At 33.1% G+C, this 17,249-nt stretch overlaps 2 protein-coding genes across 9 annotated transcripts in view; one reads left to right on the top strand and one right to left on the bottom strand.

The window, feature by feature from the left end:
• Positions 1-775: 775 nt before the first annotated feature.
• Positions 776-2,600, bottom strand: LOC123708971 (cysteine and histidine-rich domain-containing protein morgana). 2 transcript variants are annotated; one of them, XM_045660027.1, is made up of 6 exons: positions 2,396-2,600; positions 2,135-2,271; positions 1,856-2,058; positions 1,465-1,681; positions 1,186-1,380; positions 776-1,080 (listed from the first exon to the last, which is right to left on the bottom strand). In XM_045660027.1, exons 1-6 carry the CDS (start codon positions 2,472-2,474, stop codon positions 856-858), a joined length of 1,056 nt encoding a protein of 351 aa, XP_045515983.1. In that variant the 5' UTR covers positions 2,475-2,600; the 3' UTR covers positions 776-855. The 2 variants fall into 2 exon arrangements, with proteins under 2 accessions (XP_045515983.1, XP_045515984.1); XM_045660028.1 differs by having other exon boundaries at positions 922-1,135.
• Positions 2,601-3,745: 1,145 nt separating this feature from the next.
• The window catches only part of LOC123707960 (WD repeat and FYVE domain-containing protein 3), a 49,738-nt gene continuing 36,234 nt past the window's right edge, over positions 3,746-17,249 (top strand). For 4 of the 7 annotated variants that reach the window (XM_045658319.1, XM_045658317.1, XM_045658316.1 and 1 more), the window contains exons 1-15: positions 3,746-4,198; positions 4,320-4,565; positions 4,994-5,152; positions 6,145-6,337; positions 6,914-6,978; positions 7,860-7,981; positions 8,097-8,135; positions 9,051-9,252; positions 10,523-10,842; positions 11,326-11,714; positions 12,165-12,334; positions 13,633-13,800; positions 14,655-14,800; positions 15,560-15,716; positions 16,872-17,068. In XM_045658319.1, the coding sequence (XP_045514275.1) occupies positions 4,007-4,198; positions 4,320-4,565; positions 4,994-5,152; positions 6,145-6,337; positions 6,914-6,978; positions 7,860-7,981; positions 8,097-8,135; positions 9,051-9,252; positions 10,523-10,842; positions 11,326-11,714; positions 12,165-12,334; positions 13,633-13,800; positions 14,655-14,800; positions 15,560-15,716; positions 16,872-17,068 (2,765 nt within the window). In that variant the 5' untranslated portion in view covers positions 3,746-4,006. The remainder of the gene's footprint in view (positions 4,199-4,319; positions 4,566-4,993; positions 5,153-6,144; positions 6,338-6,913; positions 6,979-7,859; positions 7,982-8,096; positions 8,136-9,050; positions 9,253-10,522; positions 10,843-11,325; positions 11,715-12,164; positions 12,335-13,632; positions 13,801-14,654; positions 14,801-15,559; positions 15,717-16,871; positions 17,069-17,249) is intronic. The other 3 variants (XM_045658321.1, XM_045658320.1, XM_045658318.1) reach the window with 1 other exon arrangement.

The raw sequence follows: 17,249 nt of genomic DNA, 5'->3' as shown, positions 1-17,249 counted from the left end.
TTGCACTAACTTTGCGTTTCACAAACACACAAAAGTTTGTGTCATGTATTGCTTTTTATAATTTATTTATTACAGTATTTATCAACACTTAAAACACCATAAAAATATACAACAAGTAGCAATATTAAAGTAAAACAAGATATGCTGTCCATATTTTCCTCAAGTCATATTTATTCTTAACATTTCGGTAATTGTAAAAAATATATAGAATTTTCTTTCCTAGCCTATTCAATAAGGAGTTAGACTTGTAATACCTACAACTACTTGAATTCATAGTAAATTGTATGTAAATATGTTTCATTGTGCCTCAACAGACTGTTTATTCTTAGAGCTTTGAAACTCAACATGTAAAATAAAATATTGTATTATAGACATGTATAAATTTAAAAAATAAGTTTATCCTACAAATAATAATTGTTCACATTTCAACTGTTTGAGTCTTCAATTATAAATTTTCAAATAATTCTAGTCAAAACTTGTATATATCATATTGTTGATTAGTTAATACATTTATTGGCACATCATGACATGATGCAGTTCTTGCTACTGTATAATATTAAACATGAAATCTAGTCATTTGTCTAGTCACACATAATGGTATGTATGTGTAGTGTATGTATGTATGTAGTACATGTGTAAAAAATTGTGTATAAGAAAAATAAACATATCTTAAATCAGCATTTGATATACATTTTACTACTCATTTTTCAAAAATCAATACAAGCAAATAATAAAAATAATCAATTAGAAAAAGCAAAAAATATATTTCACTAAGCCAATTAAAACAATCTTTACTATTCTGTACTTATAAAAAAATGTGCTGTGGTATAAATTAAAAGCTCTATTTGCTAAATATCAGCCGGCCATATTGATTTGGCTAATTGAATTAATTGCTTCAACTGATGATAAATCCACTAAGTCATCTTCTTCAACTTGTGGTTGAGGTGTTTCCTTTTGTTTGACTTGAGGTGGGGCGCGCGGGAAATCTAATTTACTCCAAGCACCCGGTTCAGCTTTCTTTAGTTTAACCTCCACTTTAGTACCCAACATTGATGCGCTACTTTTGTCCAAATCTATGACCTGCCGATATAATTAAAAGCCCATTAGTTTTATAATCCTGAAACAATATTTTTCTCTGATTTAGTGTTATTGTAAGTAGATTCATATAAATCTTTAATCCCTTACCCCTCTTAGTTCAAGATCTAACTCGAAAGAAGCATTTCCCTCTTCACAGAAAAAGAGCTTCACATTAAGCCGTATTGGATTCAACTTAACAAAGCTTGTTGAAGGATCATACTTTTTAGCATACACACTGACTATTACATATTCTGGTGTCTGGTGCCAGTCCCAGCGACATTTTATAGTGCCAGCAGCAGCAGCCTGCAAAATAATATTTGTTTCATTTTGTAGATTAATAAAAAATATAATAAATTACTAGGGCCAAGGCGAGGCATTACATATTACCTCTTTAACCCATTTGTGAGTACCAGTTGTGCAACCTGGTTGATTTAAGAAGGTATTAAAGTCAGTAGTTCTTTTTTGACAACAAGTCCAAAACTTAAGCCCTTCATGAAACACTGGAAAGCCAGGGTGGTATGTGCATATACTGTCATTAGTTTGGGGGCCTTCATATGCTGCACTACATCCACCATTCTTGCATATTGTACCAATTGCTATTGTCCTTATAATAAAAAATAAACAAAGAATTTCTTTAGTTTAACAAAATATTACATACATAAATTCATGTGGACTTTTACATTACAAACAATTAGAAGAACTTCTTTTTCATGTGTAAGTATTTTTTACTATTACATTTTTCAGAAAACAGTTTTACTGTAACTAATAAACATTTTACCCATCAGTAATAACAGCAGCTTGTTGTGAAGTATTATGAACACTTTGCTTTAAAGATTCCGCAACATTTGGTTTTAAGGTAACAACTGGCGTGTCAAATGGAGGCCTGGGCAGGCGCGGTCCAACAATTGGGGCCCTTACTTCTATCACTTGTTTCTGCTCTAAATCTTTATTCAAAGCCTTTTTCTCTGGTTCTACAGGTTTCTATAAATAATAGAACATTATCTTCGAGTAAATTTAAAACAACAGCTATATTCGTACTAATTATTCTACTACATACCACACTATTATGTTTAGATAATGTACATCCTTTTATATTCAAAAATTCTGTAAAATCAACGCTTTTCTTATTACAACAGGACCATCCTTTATATGCGTCATGGAAAACAGGTGCACCAGGGTGATGACAGCACGTATCTACAAATGACAATAAATGTATTTCTATAACATGAGTCAAATATTATTTTTACCATCTCTTGGAGGACGGCCACCTTAATAAAAGGTGATTAATCTGTATCATGAAAGCTTGATTAAAATCTACCTTTGTCATTATCATTGGGATCGAAAAGCTGACCACAACCCCGATTATAACACTGTATAAGATTAGTATTTTCCGGCATTGGTAATCTTTTGGGTTAGAGGCTAATTGATTTCGGGTAAACCACAATATAAAATTATTATTTTTTATATTTCTCGCTAAGAAAAGCACGAAAGCCCAACAGCAAGCATTAAATTCCCATACCTATTACCAAGGAGTTATGACATATGACAACAAGCAACATAGACAATTTGTGTATTGACAATTAGCATTGAAGATACACATTGCACAATTCGACTTTACAATGAATAGGTAATATTCATGAAGATGGGCGAAATAGCAAAAAAACTACAAAAATGTTACCGTTTTAACTTTGTCTATATAATAAAACAACTTGTGAACTATCAACAAATTATCAAACCAAGTCTCCATTCAAATTATGAACAAACATACAGACAATATGAATAATCTTATTCAAGCATACTATTATTATTAAATACAGGGTAGCAAATACAATACTATCAATTATTTCATTTACTTTACAGGAAAAAAGGCTAATATACCCATTTTATAAATATGTTTTGTTAATTTCGTTCAGTTAGATTATTTATGTGATATTCAGATTATACAATTTTTACGCGTCGTTCAAAAATGTATAATTTTTTTCATAACAAACATTAAGAAACGTAAGAAATTCTAAACGCTATAAATTTTTGTTAACCAGGTTCAACCTCTGGCCTGGATGGGCTGCAATATCAATAATATTTAACGTCATAATACAGTGTTGGAGTAACAGGTGCAGGTAACTTTTTAAAACATTTTATTTTTAGATTATTACTCATTACCATTAAAATTAATATACAAAAGTTACGAACTCTTCAGTTAGTTTGTTAGTTGTTTGTCAAATAGGAGATCAAATTATAACGTCTTGATGATGCTACTCAAGGTAACGCAGATGTTGTACTCTGAGATCTTTTTCGGGTTTATATCAGAATTTAATGCAATATGTGCAACATAAAATTTTGATAGTAAATATAAGATTAAACTTTTTAAATTTCGTTAGAGACAATTTATACGCTTTTAATAATTGTCATTATTGTATTCTTATTACTATGTAGGTTAAGAATATTGTAAATACATACATACTCTATATAAACGTGTTGTTTCATTATAATATGCTAAAGTGCGATCTTCAGGATTTTGGCGAGACGCGACATTAATAAGTCTCCGTCAATAATAGAACCGGCGGTATAAAATGTGACATTTGTTCTTTTCCTGCGGCTAATATTGACATTACACTTTTGAGTATTTGACATAACAAATTAAAACTGCGATTTGCATACGCGATTGCCGTTTTACGATTTTCTTGCGTTTTAGCGAATTGCTAACTTTAAATTATGAAAAAATCATTAGGATCCTCTTTAAACTAAGCTACCATCAAAATATTTATTTTTTACTAATCCAATATTTCCTGTGTAATTTATAAAGCTTGGAAAAAATGTAATTGATACATTACAATAAGTAATTTATTAAAATAGCTGAATATTATGTATCATTGTCATGGAAAACAATCCTAAGTGATTAGTACTATGTTGGTGTAGTCCACCAGTGAAAATGAATTTGATGCGCAAATTGCGTGGGTCGTCCGCCTCAACATCGGCGGAGCCCGAAGCTGCGAGCTCCCACATCCAGCTTGGTTTGATGCACTTGAAAAAGTTGTTTGCAGAGTACACCCATCCTCCTCAACCGCTTACGGACGCTGAAAAAGATGATAAACTTTATAACATGCTACCATTATTCTGTAAGGTATGTCAGCTATATTTCAATTTATTATAAATTTTATGAACTTTAATTTTAAGGTTTTAACTTGTAATATCCATTATTAGAGCTGTTTTTATCCAAATAAATAAGGAAAATCGTGTTGTAGGTGTTTGGCGCTAGTCCTTCAACAGAAATGAATGAAAAATTTTGGGATATTCTATCATTTTGTCAACAAGTATCAAAGCTAATGGTCTCAGAAATAAGAAAAAGAGCCAGCAATCAAAGTACTGAAGCAGCTAGTTGTGCTATTGCAAAATTTCTGGAAATAGAGAATTCAGAAGAATCTAGTAACGGATGGATGCTCTTGTCAACATTAAATCTATTAGCTGCGGGTGATCAATCTTTAATACAGGTACTGATCCAATTTTATAGCACAAAATTTCTATTGATTAAATAGTACTACTACTACTACTTAAAATATATATATATATATATATATACATAATATATATGTGTATATATATACACATAATAATATATAATAATATGCATAATTTTATACAGAAGTTGTAGATATGATTAAGTGTTGAGTATCAATTAGCATTAATATGTCAGAATTGTGTGGCACCTAACTTAAGGTTATTATTACTATGCATTATATTTTTAGATTTTTAGTGCATCATAATAGTTGTATATATTTATTCGACACTAATGATATAAATTTATAATAATAATATTCTATACAGTATTTTTTCCTTGTATTTATTTATCAAAAGTCTATACATATATATATCCTTAGTTTTTTATTTAATAGTTAAATGTATAATATTACTTGTGTAGGTGATGACAACAGCCGCAATACCCTCAACTTTGGTGAAGTGTCTATACTTGTTTTTTGATCTCCCTGAAATACCAGAATCAGAGGCAGATGTACATGATGATTCTAGTGAATTTACACCAAGAGAAAGAAGAATATTGTTGCAAAAGATATTTGTTCAGGTACTTTACGTAGGAATTGATCTATATGAGGCTTACATTATTATATCTGTAAATTAACTTTGTAACCAAACTCTTAATGCAATATGAAGCAATTAAATATTGTTTCAGCTTCCAGTAAATCAGAGCTTAGATGTATGCAATACTTGTTTGATTTAATGAAATAGCTTAATGTAGCATTAGAAAAAAATATTTAAATTTCTTTAAAATATTGAAATTTTACTACCCATTTTTTTTTGTATGCATAAAATCTAACCTATATCTAACAAAAAAACCATGGCACTACAACCTTTTTAGGTCGGGCCGCAGATTTCTGTATCTGTTTCATGATCATTGGTAATCTAATCGTATCTATAGGCAAGTAGGTATGTGTATGTCGAATCCAATACAATTTCGACATACGGAAGTCATACTTTGCAGTCCACTATGTTTCCATCCACTATCAATCTATATTATTTCTACATCATTTTTCTATCGTTACAGTTACTACTGATGTAAAAAAACATTACTTATCATGATATATTGAATAAAGCAAAAACTTATTATTATTACGCTATTAATTTCCAGTGTCTCTGCTTATTTTATTAGACCCAATTTAGACGACAATACATACAAAAAAAGAAACAATGGCGCTACAACCTTTAGCTCTGGGCCTCAGATTTCTGTATCTGTTTCATGATCGTTTGTGAATTGAATAGGCAAGTAGGTGATCAGCCCACTGTGCCTGACACACACCGTCGACTTTTTGGGTCTAAGGCAAGCCGGTTTCCTCACGATGTATTCGAGGTATTGTTAAATGCGCACATAGAAACAAAGTCCATAGTGCACAAGCGGAGCTCGACCCTACAACCTCAGGGATTAGAGTCCCACGCTGAAGTCACTAGGCCACTGCTCTGTTGTTGAACTTGTGCCTTCCAAATATCAGTGAAGCAGATTCAGAATTGTCTCTATTCATGGACGAGAGATTAGCCCTATTAACATATTGCTATATTTAGGTATTGGTGAGATTGTGTAGCCACCCATTTCCATGTGAGGAATTGGCAAGGAAGGACGACCTGAGTCTACTCTTCTCAGCAATTACATCGTGGTGCGCTCCACATAATATGATGTGGAGGAAATCTGCCGCTGAGGTCTTGATGACTTTATCTCGACATGGCTTAACACAATCTGTAGTACAATATATTCATAGTAAGTATTGATGAGAATACAAAGATTGTTAAATACTTTGTATTATTAGTTATACAAAAACTTTCAAAAAGCTTCAAATTTTTAACCTGAATTTTGAGTTTGTTAAAAATACAACACAATCTAAGTGGAGCACTAAATAGACAGTTAATAGGCAGGCTTGTCGCTAACTAGAGGTGACTTCCAGGTAACCATAGTAAGGAAATACATACAGATAACTGAAATATATTGGAACATGCAAATGTAAACATGTCAGGGTACTATGTAAACAAAAACTCATTGAGATTAACATAATAATACTAACATGACTAGTATATAGTATTGTCTTTTGTTAACATAGCTTTTACACATTAAGAAAACACTTTTTAAATAGATTGAAGCTATGTATTATTATACTTACTGATACTTTTGACATTCAACACCTTTTGTCTTCAGTCACCGTGACCACGTACGCTGGAAAAAACGCGAAACGTCGGAAAAAAATAAAATATAAATTTATAATAATAATACATAGCTTCAATCCGTTTAAAAAATGTTTTCTTAATGATTATTAAAGATAATAATTTTGTGATTTTTCAGATAAAGGATGTGTTGGATTGTGTATAGAAAATATGCAAAAAATACCGGAACTAACACCCTTAGAGGTCAGTAACCTTTAAGCTACTATATTAACTCAGCTAAGTTCTATTAGGAAACGAAGAAAATTTAATCTGTGTGTCAAATGTCATAATAGTTTGAGTTTGTATATTTACAATTTTCTTTACCTACATAGTAATAATAAAAATGACTGAAAAAGAATTTGGTTCATGTGGCAGTGTACCTTTAGCTCTGGTATTTCCTTGCTGTATTGCGATACTTATTCGTTATACTGGAATCACCGGTACTATCTACCAGGCGCCAATTTAAATATTTAATAGCGCCTGTGCACTTGTGTCTGTGTATGAGATTCTTTATTGTATGTATTAATAGACATTAAGATTAATGTAAATATTTGTTACCTATTATTATCTGTATTAAATAACAAGTACTTCAATTAATAAATAAATAAATCCTTGGGATTGATTCGCTCCAGTTCAAACAATTTGTATGACTCAAAACTTAGGCATTAAAAAGAGTGGCAAAGTGAAAGTTTCTTGCCACTTATTCTTGCCAGCTATACACCCTTGACTTGCGGATTGGTAGTAAATGTTCATAAGTGTACTTGTTTAGTTATATGAATAAAGTTATTTTGAGTTTGAATATTGATTATCCTTTTTTAATGTAATTTTAAGTTTTTTTTAATTGACATACATTTGATGTCAAAGATGTGGAATAAAGGCTCATTATTATTATTATTGACTATCGAACTCCAGAATACTGGCTTTTGAACGTTTGTTTTTAAATTTGGGAGATTAATATAGTCTATGTATCAGGTATATAGCGTTCCAATGCAAGAATTGAATTTGATACATTTTAAGTTTATTTAAACAAACAATTCTATTTATTACAAACTTTAGATAATATTTTTGATAAAATTTATTTTTAGGTGGTCGAAATGTTCGTTGCGGTATTCTGTTTTCTGAAGGACTCCAGTGATGTCAGTCAGTTATTGTTAGACGACTTTCGTTCGTGTCAAGGATACCTCTTCCTTTCAGAATTTCTATTGAAGTATGTATTTTTAATATTGGAATTGTATTTTAGTCGCTGCATGTAGCTTCTAGGCTATTATAATTTGCTTAGAAATTATTTTTGTTTTCAAGTGTTACATTTATTATTGTCACAGACATGAGAGACAAGATGTACCTGATTATTTGACGTCAGGGTAAGTATTTTTTATTTTTTTAAATAGTTTTTTTGGTTTTCCGTTTAATTAATTAAATAGAATAAGATAGCTTTTATAATTGAGACAGACTATACATTTTGTACAGAGTCAGTAAAAATAAATTAAACCGACTTCATATAGATGTTAACTTTGTTTACCTAGGTATATTTTATACGTAACCTCAGAAAATGCACGCAAAACTATTAAACCGATATAGAGGAGACTTGAACTGTCGAAGGATTGTTTCGATAAGTTTCTCTTGCTGAGATATACAAACATACAAAAGATACATATATGCTTTGAAAGCCTAAATATATATATATACTTACATTTTCAAATTCCATTAATTTCACATACATCTGATGGCATCTTTACTTTAAGGTTAATGTAAATAGTTGTGTTACATACTTCATACAGATGAAATTGTCAGAATCGGTTTAGCGAATTTAGTGTGAACTGCCGTGCCGAAGTAAGTTTGGCATCTAAATCTAAAGTGATCCTTGCAAACCATTTTAACCCCGTAACAATAGGAACTCGTCAAAAGTATAAAAATAAAAATAAGATAATTGAAGGCAAAGCATGTAAATAGGCGGCCTTACTGAAAATAAGTTTTTTTCAGTCAACTCAACCATATAAAAACATACGACACTGAACTTTAAAACTCCATTAAATTACTTAATATACTAATAAATACATATTAAAAAAAACAAATATTTATTGGTACAATGTCATTCTTTCTTGAATGCAGACTGCATCTGCCAGGTCGGCACGACTAATTTGTATCCTAAATAACTATACAAAGTGTTTAATACGATATTTAAAGTTAATATACTTTTTGGTCAACGGTGGAAGGAATATTCATTCTAACAGTCCGTTATTTCACGTTTACGAGTGTAATCGTACATTGTGTGATAGGTTGGAAGAGGAACGTGTTAGTGGTACGGAAGCAAAAGCGGCGCTGAGGAATCTTGTTCTAATGATATCTTCGCTCTGTGCTTGTGGCTTCTCGGAGCTGCGTCCCACCAGAGCCAACACTGAACTATTTCAGCTTCAAGGTTTTGTTCTGCCACAGCCTTCTACGCCTGGACAGGCTGTGAGGAATGTTCAGGCCTTTCAGGTAAGATATAAGCAGACTTTAAGGGAAATAAAACAATTGCGCGCTAGGCAATTTTGTAAGAGAAAAAAACGTAGTTACGTAATATTTTTTTATATATTAAGTATTTCGTGTTTTTTATATAGGTACTAATATTAGTAGTATTAGGATAAAAGGACCCGTAAAAATATGATTATAAGATTACCAAATTCTACCATGGCTGATTGCCCATTTGAATCCCTAGAAAAAAAAGTTATTTTATAGTATTGTCTTTTATTAAAATAACTTTTACACATTTAAAGAAAACACTTTTTCAACGGATTGAAATTATGTATTATTATAAACTTACAATTATTTGACAAAATTAAAAAAAAACCGACGTTTTCCGTCCTTTACAGCTTGCGTGGTCACGGTGACTGAAGATAAAAGTTGTTGAATGTGAAAAAGTAACACAGCTGTAGAGAAAGTATTATCTGTATTTATTTTCCCGGAATTGATATCGACTAAAAGAGGACGGGTTTTTGTAGAAATGACAGAAAGGTGTTCTCTATTTTCGCGGAAAAACAATTTTATACTCTACAGGTTTTTTTTTGCAATAAGGTTTCAATTAAAATAAACTTCCCAGCAACATAGAAAAATACCTTTAAAGTCTCAGAATCTCTCCTAGGAATAACAACGGGTTTACTTTTCCCGAATTTAATAGAAATATTTTTAAATTGTCAAAATTTATCGGTCTTTTATCCTGTTAAAAGTGTCAAATAATTTAGTATAAAGGTAACATTCAAAATTATTATGACATACGAGAGTCATAGTTCGCGCTAAGTTTTGTTTTTGAACTTCACCATAAGAGATGTTACTCACCAATCAAAACTAATTTAAAACGTAGAATTAAAAAACAATGTTATTACAAATTTAATAATTTTTTTACCAACTTCGCTTGGTAATTTAACGAAAAACAATATTTAATTACATTTAAAAATTAGTTTATAAAACAAACAATAATTATACAAAAAAAATATAGTCAGTTCACCAATACAAACATTCTGTATTTGAATAACATTGGTCATCGAATACAGGTTTCTTGCATCGACTACCTATGCGTGTTTTGATTGGCTTAATAATATACCGTCTAATTACGCGCAATATAATAATTATAATTGTATATTTTACAAATATGCTAAGCATATGCATAAAAAGTATTTCAGCGTCCTGTTAGTCATAAAAAAACTGTCTAGTTTATGTTTCAACTACACTATATATTCATTAAAATAATAGGATTTTCTTTCTATAACAGGTACTTCAGTCCGTCTTCTTAAAATCGAATTCGCCGGCCCTCTGTTGTACGATCCTAGACGCCATCTCGAGCGTATACCACGCGGATAACGCCAATTATTTCATACTGGAAAATCAAAACACACTAAGCCAATTCTCAGAAAGGATCCACACGAAAAACGCTGAGATACAAGAGAAATTTTTCGAGTTGCTCGAATTTATCGTTTTCCAACTGAACTTCGTGCCATGCAAAGAGTTGATTTCCTTGTCGCTGTTGTTGAAAGCGAACAGATCTCGAAGCTGCAGCATTCTTTGTATCAAGACTTTGTTAAATATTCTCAAGTAAGTAATACGACATATTTCGTTTGGACTCAGTTGTGGTGTGGTTAGGGGGAGGTCATGTGTTTGCAACTCGAGGAGATCTAAAGTTCCGTGATCACTTATAAAGAAAACAGTAATAATTAATGAAACAGACGTCAAAATTCTAAAATAAGATGGTTTTTACTTAGTTTTACCAACTTAGCGTCCTTCGAGAACAGGGCGTACCAATTCTTAAAAAGCCGGCAACGCACTTGTCAGCCTTCTGGCATCTGTCCATCGTATCACTTAACATCAGATGATGCTTCCGCTACTTCTGTTACATAAAGAAAAGTGTGTTAGATTAATCCTTATAAATTGGTTTAATTAGAAATTCGAATTACAGAATCAACTGATTTTTTTTTTGTTTAAAGTAATAGTTATAGTAATAGTAAGTGTAATTAAGCAAATTATTTAGCAGCCATACAAATTTTTATGTATTTTGGTAAAGAAACAATGTATTTACAGGCACAACGCAATTTTCAAGGACGTGTACCGAGAGGTCGGTATGTTAGAAGTGTTCGTGACGTGTCTAACACGTTACGCGGTATATCTTAAAGATAAACAAATACTAGAAGAGGAATTGGAAGAGAAAAGAGAACAGAAAGAATTCGATAGAAGCGCAAGTGAATCCCCAAAGGCCCCAGAAAGGAAAAAGCGTCAATCGAGACAGGATTCCTTGATCAGAGACCCTAACGTTGACAGTCAGGAAGAGGAGTTGGGGGAATTGGTGATGGAGGGTCTAACTGCCCTCTTGAATGGGAATGTGAACAACTGCAACGTGTTTCGGGACTGTGGCGGCGCTAAATGTGTGCACGGAATGGTTGTCTATGAAACGTGTAGAACGAAAGCTTTAGGTGAGTTTTTTCTGAGAATTCCGCCATTGGCTATGTTAGAATTCACTTGCTGTCTCTATTCGCTTAGCTGCTATCTGTCTTTAAATCTCTACTGTGTACCTTATCTGACCACTTCGTATCCGGAACTTTCGTACTAACTGATGTGAAACTGGATCTAGATTTATGGGCCCTTTTTCTTTTTTATGTATCCCCTTTTTGTCCTGTTCACTGTTTACAGATGTTTTGATTGCATTGTTTTGTTTCATTCGTCTTGTCTATATGACTTATGTTTTCTTTCTGACATTGGTTGCGAGGAAGAAGAGAGAGACAAGGCCGCCGGTTGCCCTCCTTTTGATTGTATTATGTTAATTGTATTATATTTCTGTTTGTAAAGAAGTATTGATAATTTGTACAAAAAGTATTTTGACAGGCTTTAGACTTAACATAATTTGTACTCTTTCTCTGTTTAAGGTGTGGTAAGAGAGTTGATAGTGAGTGGTTCGGGAGAAGAAGACATGTCAATGTTGTTAAGCGGGATGCACGCGGCGCCAAACGACGCATATAGACTGAAACTGCACATTTTGAAGGCATTGTTGGTTTGTCTGAGGGACTCTCATCGGACGAGAACTATTTTTAGAAAGGTATTTTAACTCAATAGCATGTTTTAGTTAAAACGCTTCGTTACTACATTGTCATGAAACAAAAATAATTTTACCTTCGAATGCCTGTGTTTGACTTTGTTTGAAATAAATCCACAACCGGAAAACTACGTATAAAAGCTACCCAAAAACGCACTTTCGCGCCCAACGCTTTTTCTCCTTCAGAGGCCCTTTCATCTTCAACCACATTTTGAAAAACAAAAAGTACCATCTTAGACAACATCGTCTAAATCTTTCCTATGCTGAAACTGAAAGTATTCTCCTTGTGCAACAGTGGTTTAATTATAAAATTGTTTTATGTAGAACTTTAGATTAAAATAATTACTATGTTAAATGGAAGAGACTAGCTGCCTACATACAAGGAATCCTAGTGTGTGGCACTTTCTTTTTAACTAAACATGCTTTTTACTATGTATAGTAAAATTTTCTTAGTCTTCTCTTTAGTCTTCTTTTGTCTTCTGTCAATTTAAATAAAAAATCCTCAAGACATGTTCACATATTTGTCCATAAATTTGGGGACTGAATAACCTTACGAAATTTAGCATACGTGCTTGGAAGCCTGGAACACATATTAGCATTATATCATTATCACGTAGGTGCGCGAGAGGCGAGCACCATATGTGGAAATAAAGTTTCACTTCAAAAATTCAACTCCCTAACTTTATTTTGATTGTTAAAAAGGAAACATCAATAGTCACAAAGCACTTATATTCACAATATTTATCACGGTAAAATTTTAAATGAGAGCAGTGTTGGCCTAGTGGCTTCAGCGTGCGACTCTCATCCCTGAGGTCGTAGGTTCGATAACGGCTGTACACCACGGGTACACCATGGATTTTCTTTCTATGTGCGCATTTAATATTAGCTCGAACGGTGAAGGAAAACATCGTGAGGAAACCGGCTTGCCTTAGACCCAAAAAGTCGACGGTGTGTGTCAGGCACTGAAGGCTAATCACCTACTTATTCAATTCACAAGCGATCAACAGAAGCAGATACAGAAATCTGAGGCCCAGACCTAAAACGATCCTCTGCTCGAGCTGAGATTTACCGCGGGCTCCGCCCATCACGAATGGTAAAATGACCGACGACATATAAATAATATTCTTGTTCGCCACACACACTAGTCAAATTTATAACTTCCATTCTTAAAGGTTGCTTAAAATTATAAGCAATTACTTGCACGGTCATGTCGGACGTCCGTCCAGTTTCAGATATTGATCATTGTGATATTGATAACGATTGTACTACTAATAAAAAATAAAAAATACGAATAATTTCAGGTGAGCGGTTTCGTTTACGTGACCAGCGTGTTAGTGTCGTTGGAGGGCAGATTAAAAGGAGGCTCTCTGCTGTCACGTGATATGCTGCATCTCATACATGTGGTGTTTTATACTATCACAACAGCAATGCGCTTCGAACCTGCAAACGCCAAATTCTTTCACCACGAGGTAAGGGGTCGCAAATAATTTTAGCTGATAGTCCGTTTGGCTATGCATTCTTTAGTTTAGTAAGAGATCTCGCAACATCGTATTTGCAACAAAATTGTGCTTTACCAAGATAATATATAGTAGGAAAGTAACTCTAGTTTGATAATACTGACATTGTATGGAATTGTATTATTAACGCTTATCATTAATGAAAACAGACCCTTGTTTGTCGATTTATATTTAGAAATGCCTTGCTTAGTTCTTAACAATATTTTCGGACAATGTGTGCGTGTACTAGTGTACACACGTAAGAAGTGAAACTTCTTTATGACCTTATTTTTCGAAAAATGTTCTACTATTGCAACTTTACAGAAATTGGTTCAATAAAGTTAAATTAGATAAAGTTTAACAAAGGGTTATATTATCATAGACATGAATACAAATACAGTAGAACCCGTTAAATCATGCTTAATACGATTTCTCGCATAATACGCCACTTTACGCCAGTCTCTGTAACTTGAAACTTATTTTCATACATTTCTTAATACGATTCGTCATCCCGTTTAATACGCCCGAGCCCGTGCCGAGAGGTCTAACCGAGCGCTCTAACGAGAGCCCTCAGAAAGGCCCTCCCGCCCGCTCCTGAAGACCCCGAGATAATGCAGAGTTTTCCTGGATATTATTCCATTCGACTAAGATTATTACAGAATCTGTAATTGTAATAGATTAGTATAAAACTATCATTGTTATCGTTATTATATATTTTTGTTATTAAAGGCTTCGAAACTCTTCGAATCAACCGTAGGTACAAGAAAAAGATGGCGCGTAACGAAATAATGCGACGCGATGACAATTGTTTATTTTTAAAATTTCAGATCTGTATGACAACCCTATATGAAACGATAAGACTGCTGGGATGCTTCACCAATGATACGGAGCTTCTCAACGACACTGAAGCGGGTGACCAAGAGCTGTATGAAGTATTTCATGAGATCTTTACCAGCAATATATTGGAGACTACGTAAGAATAAGAACTAGGCTTCTGACAATTCTACTTTTAAAAAAAATGTTGATTGATATTGTCGCTAATTTACGTTATCAATGCCAATTAAGAATTAGGTACGTTCTTGAAGGACCCTAAAGGCAATAGCGCACTAGTGGCCGCTGCCAACGAGATAGATACATTATGAAATTGCGCGCCCGGGGGGTTTAGACAAGATGCTTTAACAGTAGTGTATATAGAAAGTCGAAAACCCCCGGGCCGCTAGTACGCTATTTCCCTACGTGATATTGATTCGGAACTACCTACACGGGCAGCTAGATCCCCATTGCGGTGGTTTGCGGAAAAAAATCCGATGATTTCTTTAATATTTTAGTTAAAGTTCTAGGATTTCTATTTTATTTATTTAAAAAATCATAAGTCCATACGATTATTATTGTTTTAGTTAGAATATTGTTATATAAAGTATTATCATAAAATTAGATGTTTAAAAAAATTAAATTAATTAAATTAAAAAAAAAATGTTTTCTTTAAGAGTATTGAATAAAAGTACTAGTTGGGTCTTCCGAAAGTTTGTTTCATATCGATAAGAATTGGGAATAAACTCCATACTTACTTATTTAGAATAAATTGTACAATATTTTGTATATATACATATGTAAACAACTATAGTAAAATAAAATAGGCGCTTGGTATTATAAAAACAATGCAGCATATAACTATATTATTATATAGATACACGGTGTTTACATATATACACCAAGTTACATTTACTTGCAGATTTCCTGAGAAAGTCCCAGCGGAGTTCATTCACGCTAGTATAGTGTTGCGGTTACTTTACGACGTTGCCCTGGATTGCTTCGATAAACCGACCTTTTTTGGATTACTCAATGTTAAATCGCCAAGTTTGACACGACAGAGCTCTGCTATTAATGAGGTATTATTTTTTAGCTGACCCTACACAAATACATAACACGATAATAGTACCGGTGACACATGTGGATTAAAATTTTAGGACTACTAACTCTTTAGCATTTCTACAATTAAGTAATGGTATAGATGTCGCAGTAAAGTAGTTAAATCAGAGAGTTAATTGAATCTCTAGACAGTTAATTAAATGTCGATATTCAATCAAGTCGCTAGCATTTTAATTTAAATAAAGCAGTGTCAGAAACGTTTAACTATGTATGTGACCGAAAGCCTGCGTGTTGATTAACAATGTAATACTAGATGATAAAACAAGACTCTGACGTGATTATTTCATTTGTTATTGTTATTTCGGTGTGATCGTGAAGAACTGAGAGCTTGGAAATTCCGTGTTTTGCTTAATTATAAATGTTTAGGTTAGGTTAGTCTTGTTGCCTAGGAACGTTTAGGAAACTCGTGAAACGTTTCGTTCACTCACTTGTCTGACGGAAGTTTGGCGACTTGATTGAATATCGATTTTTAATTAACTGTCTAGAGATTCAATTAACTCTCTGATTTAACTACTTTACTGCGGCATAGATACCGGCAAACATCATGAACAAATGTCCTTGCCTGCGCAGAAGCGATTTTAGGTATCACTGGGAGGGGGGCGGCGGGAAAGTGACGCGTCGATCGCGTGATTGGTAAATCAGTTGACGTTTGTGTCCAACGCTGTGTACGATGCGCAAACTTTCCCCCACTCCCTTGTATAATGCTTAAGAAGTTTGCCGGTACCTGTATTTTGGTAATAGCGATTTGAGGATATACGTTGTGATTTGCCTCATATTTATTTATTTATGTACACCACATCGTATATAATGCATTTTCTATAGCACAAGCTACAATCTATCTATTCTAAAATACAATTAACATAAGTCAAAGTAAAATTACAATAAAAATATTACACTTCCAATTTTAGTTTAAATTATTAATTTCTTATTTTAAAAAAAAACTTTTAGGTATTAGATAGGCGTAACAACACTTTTTTTAATTTTTCAGCCTGTTATCTATTATTGAAACAATTTTTTGGTTTTTATTCTTTTTTAAATTTCATTACTCAACCAAGGGTGATGAAAATCGATTATTAGTGTATTAAAATTTTCTAATTACCTTCTGTATATTTCAGGCCAAACCTGCGGGAAGGTCGGCCCCTTTGAACCTCTCGATAGGTGCACCCTCAAACGAAGCTTGGGTGATACACCCTGGCGTGGTCATCGTGTTGGCCAAGCTGTTGCCCGCGCTGCCACGCCCACCGGAACATGAGGACTATGCGAGGGCTCTTAGGGATTATCTGGCGAACGTTTTGAAGAGTCTTGTGAGAAGGTCTGTTAAAGAAATATTTTTGGTATATTCAGATTTTAGTTGCAGGATTTTAATTTTTAACGTTAAACATGTTTAATATTTCGTAAGAATTTTGTACTTATTAAGCTTAACTAGCTAGTCCCAGTATGACATACTGGGTCTACCATGCTGTACTTATTATTATATATCGTACAACTATGTA

Source organism: Pieris brassicae, chromosome 4 (assembly GCF_905147105.1).
Source record: "Pieris brassicae chromosome 4, ilPieBrab1.1, whole genome shotgun sequence".
Taxonomy (NCBI): domain Eukaryota; kingdom Metazoa; phylum Arthropoda; class Insecta; order Lepidoptera; family Pieridae; genus Pieris; species Pieris brassicae.
This window is presented reverse-complemented; position numbering and strand designations above follow the sequence as displayed.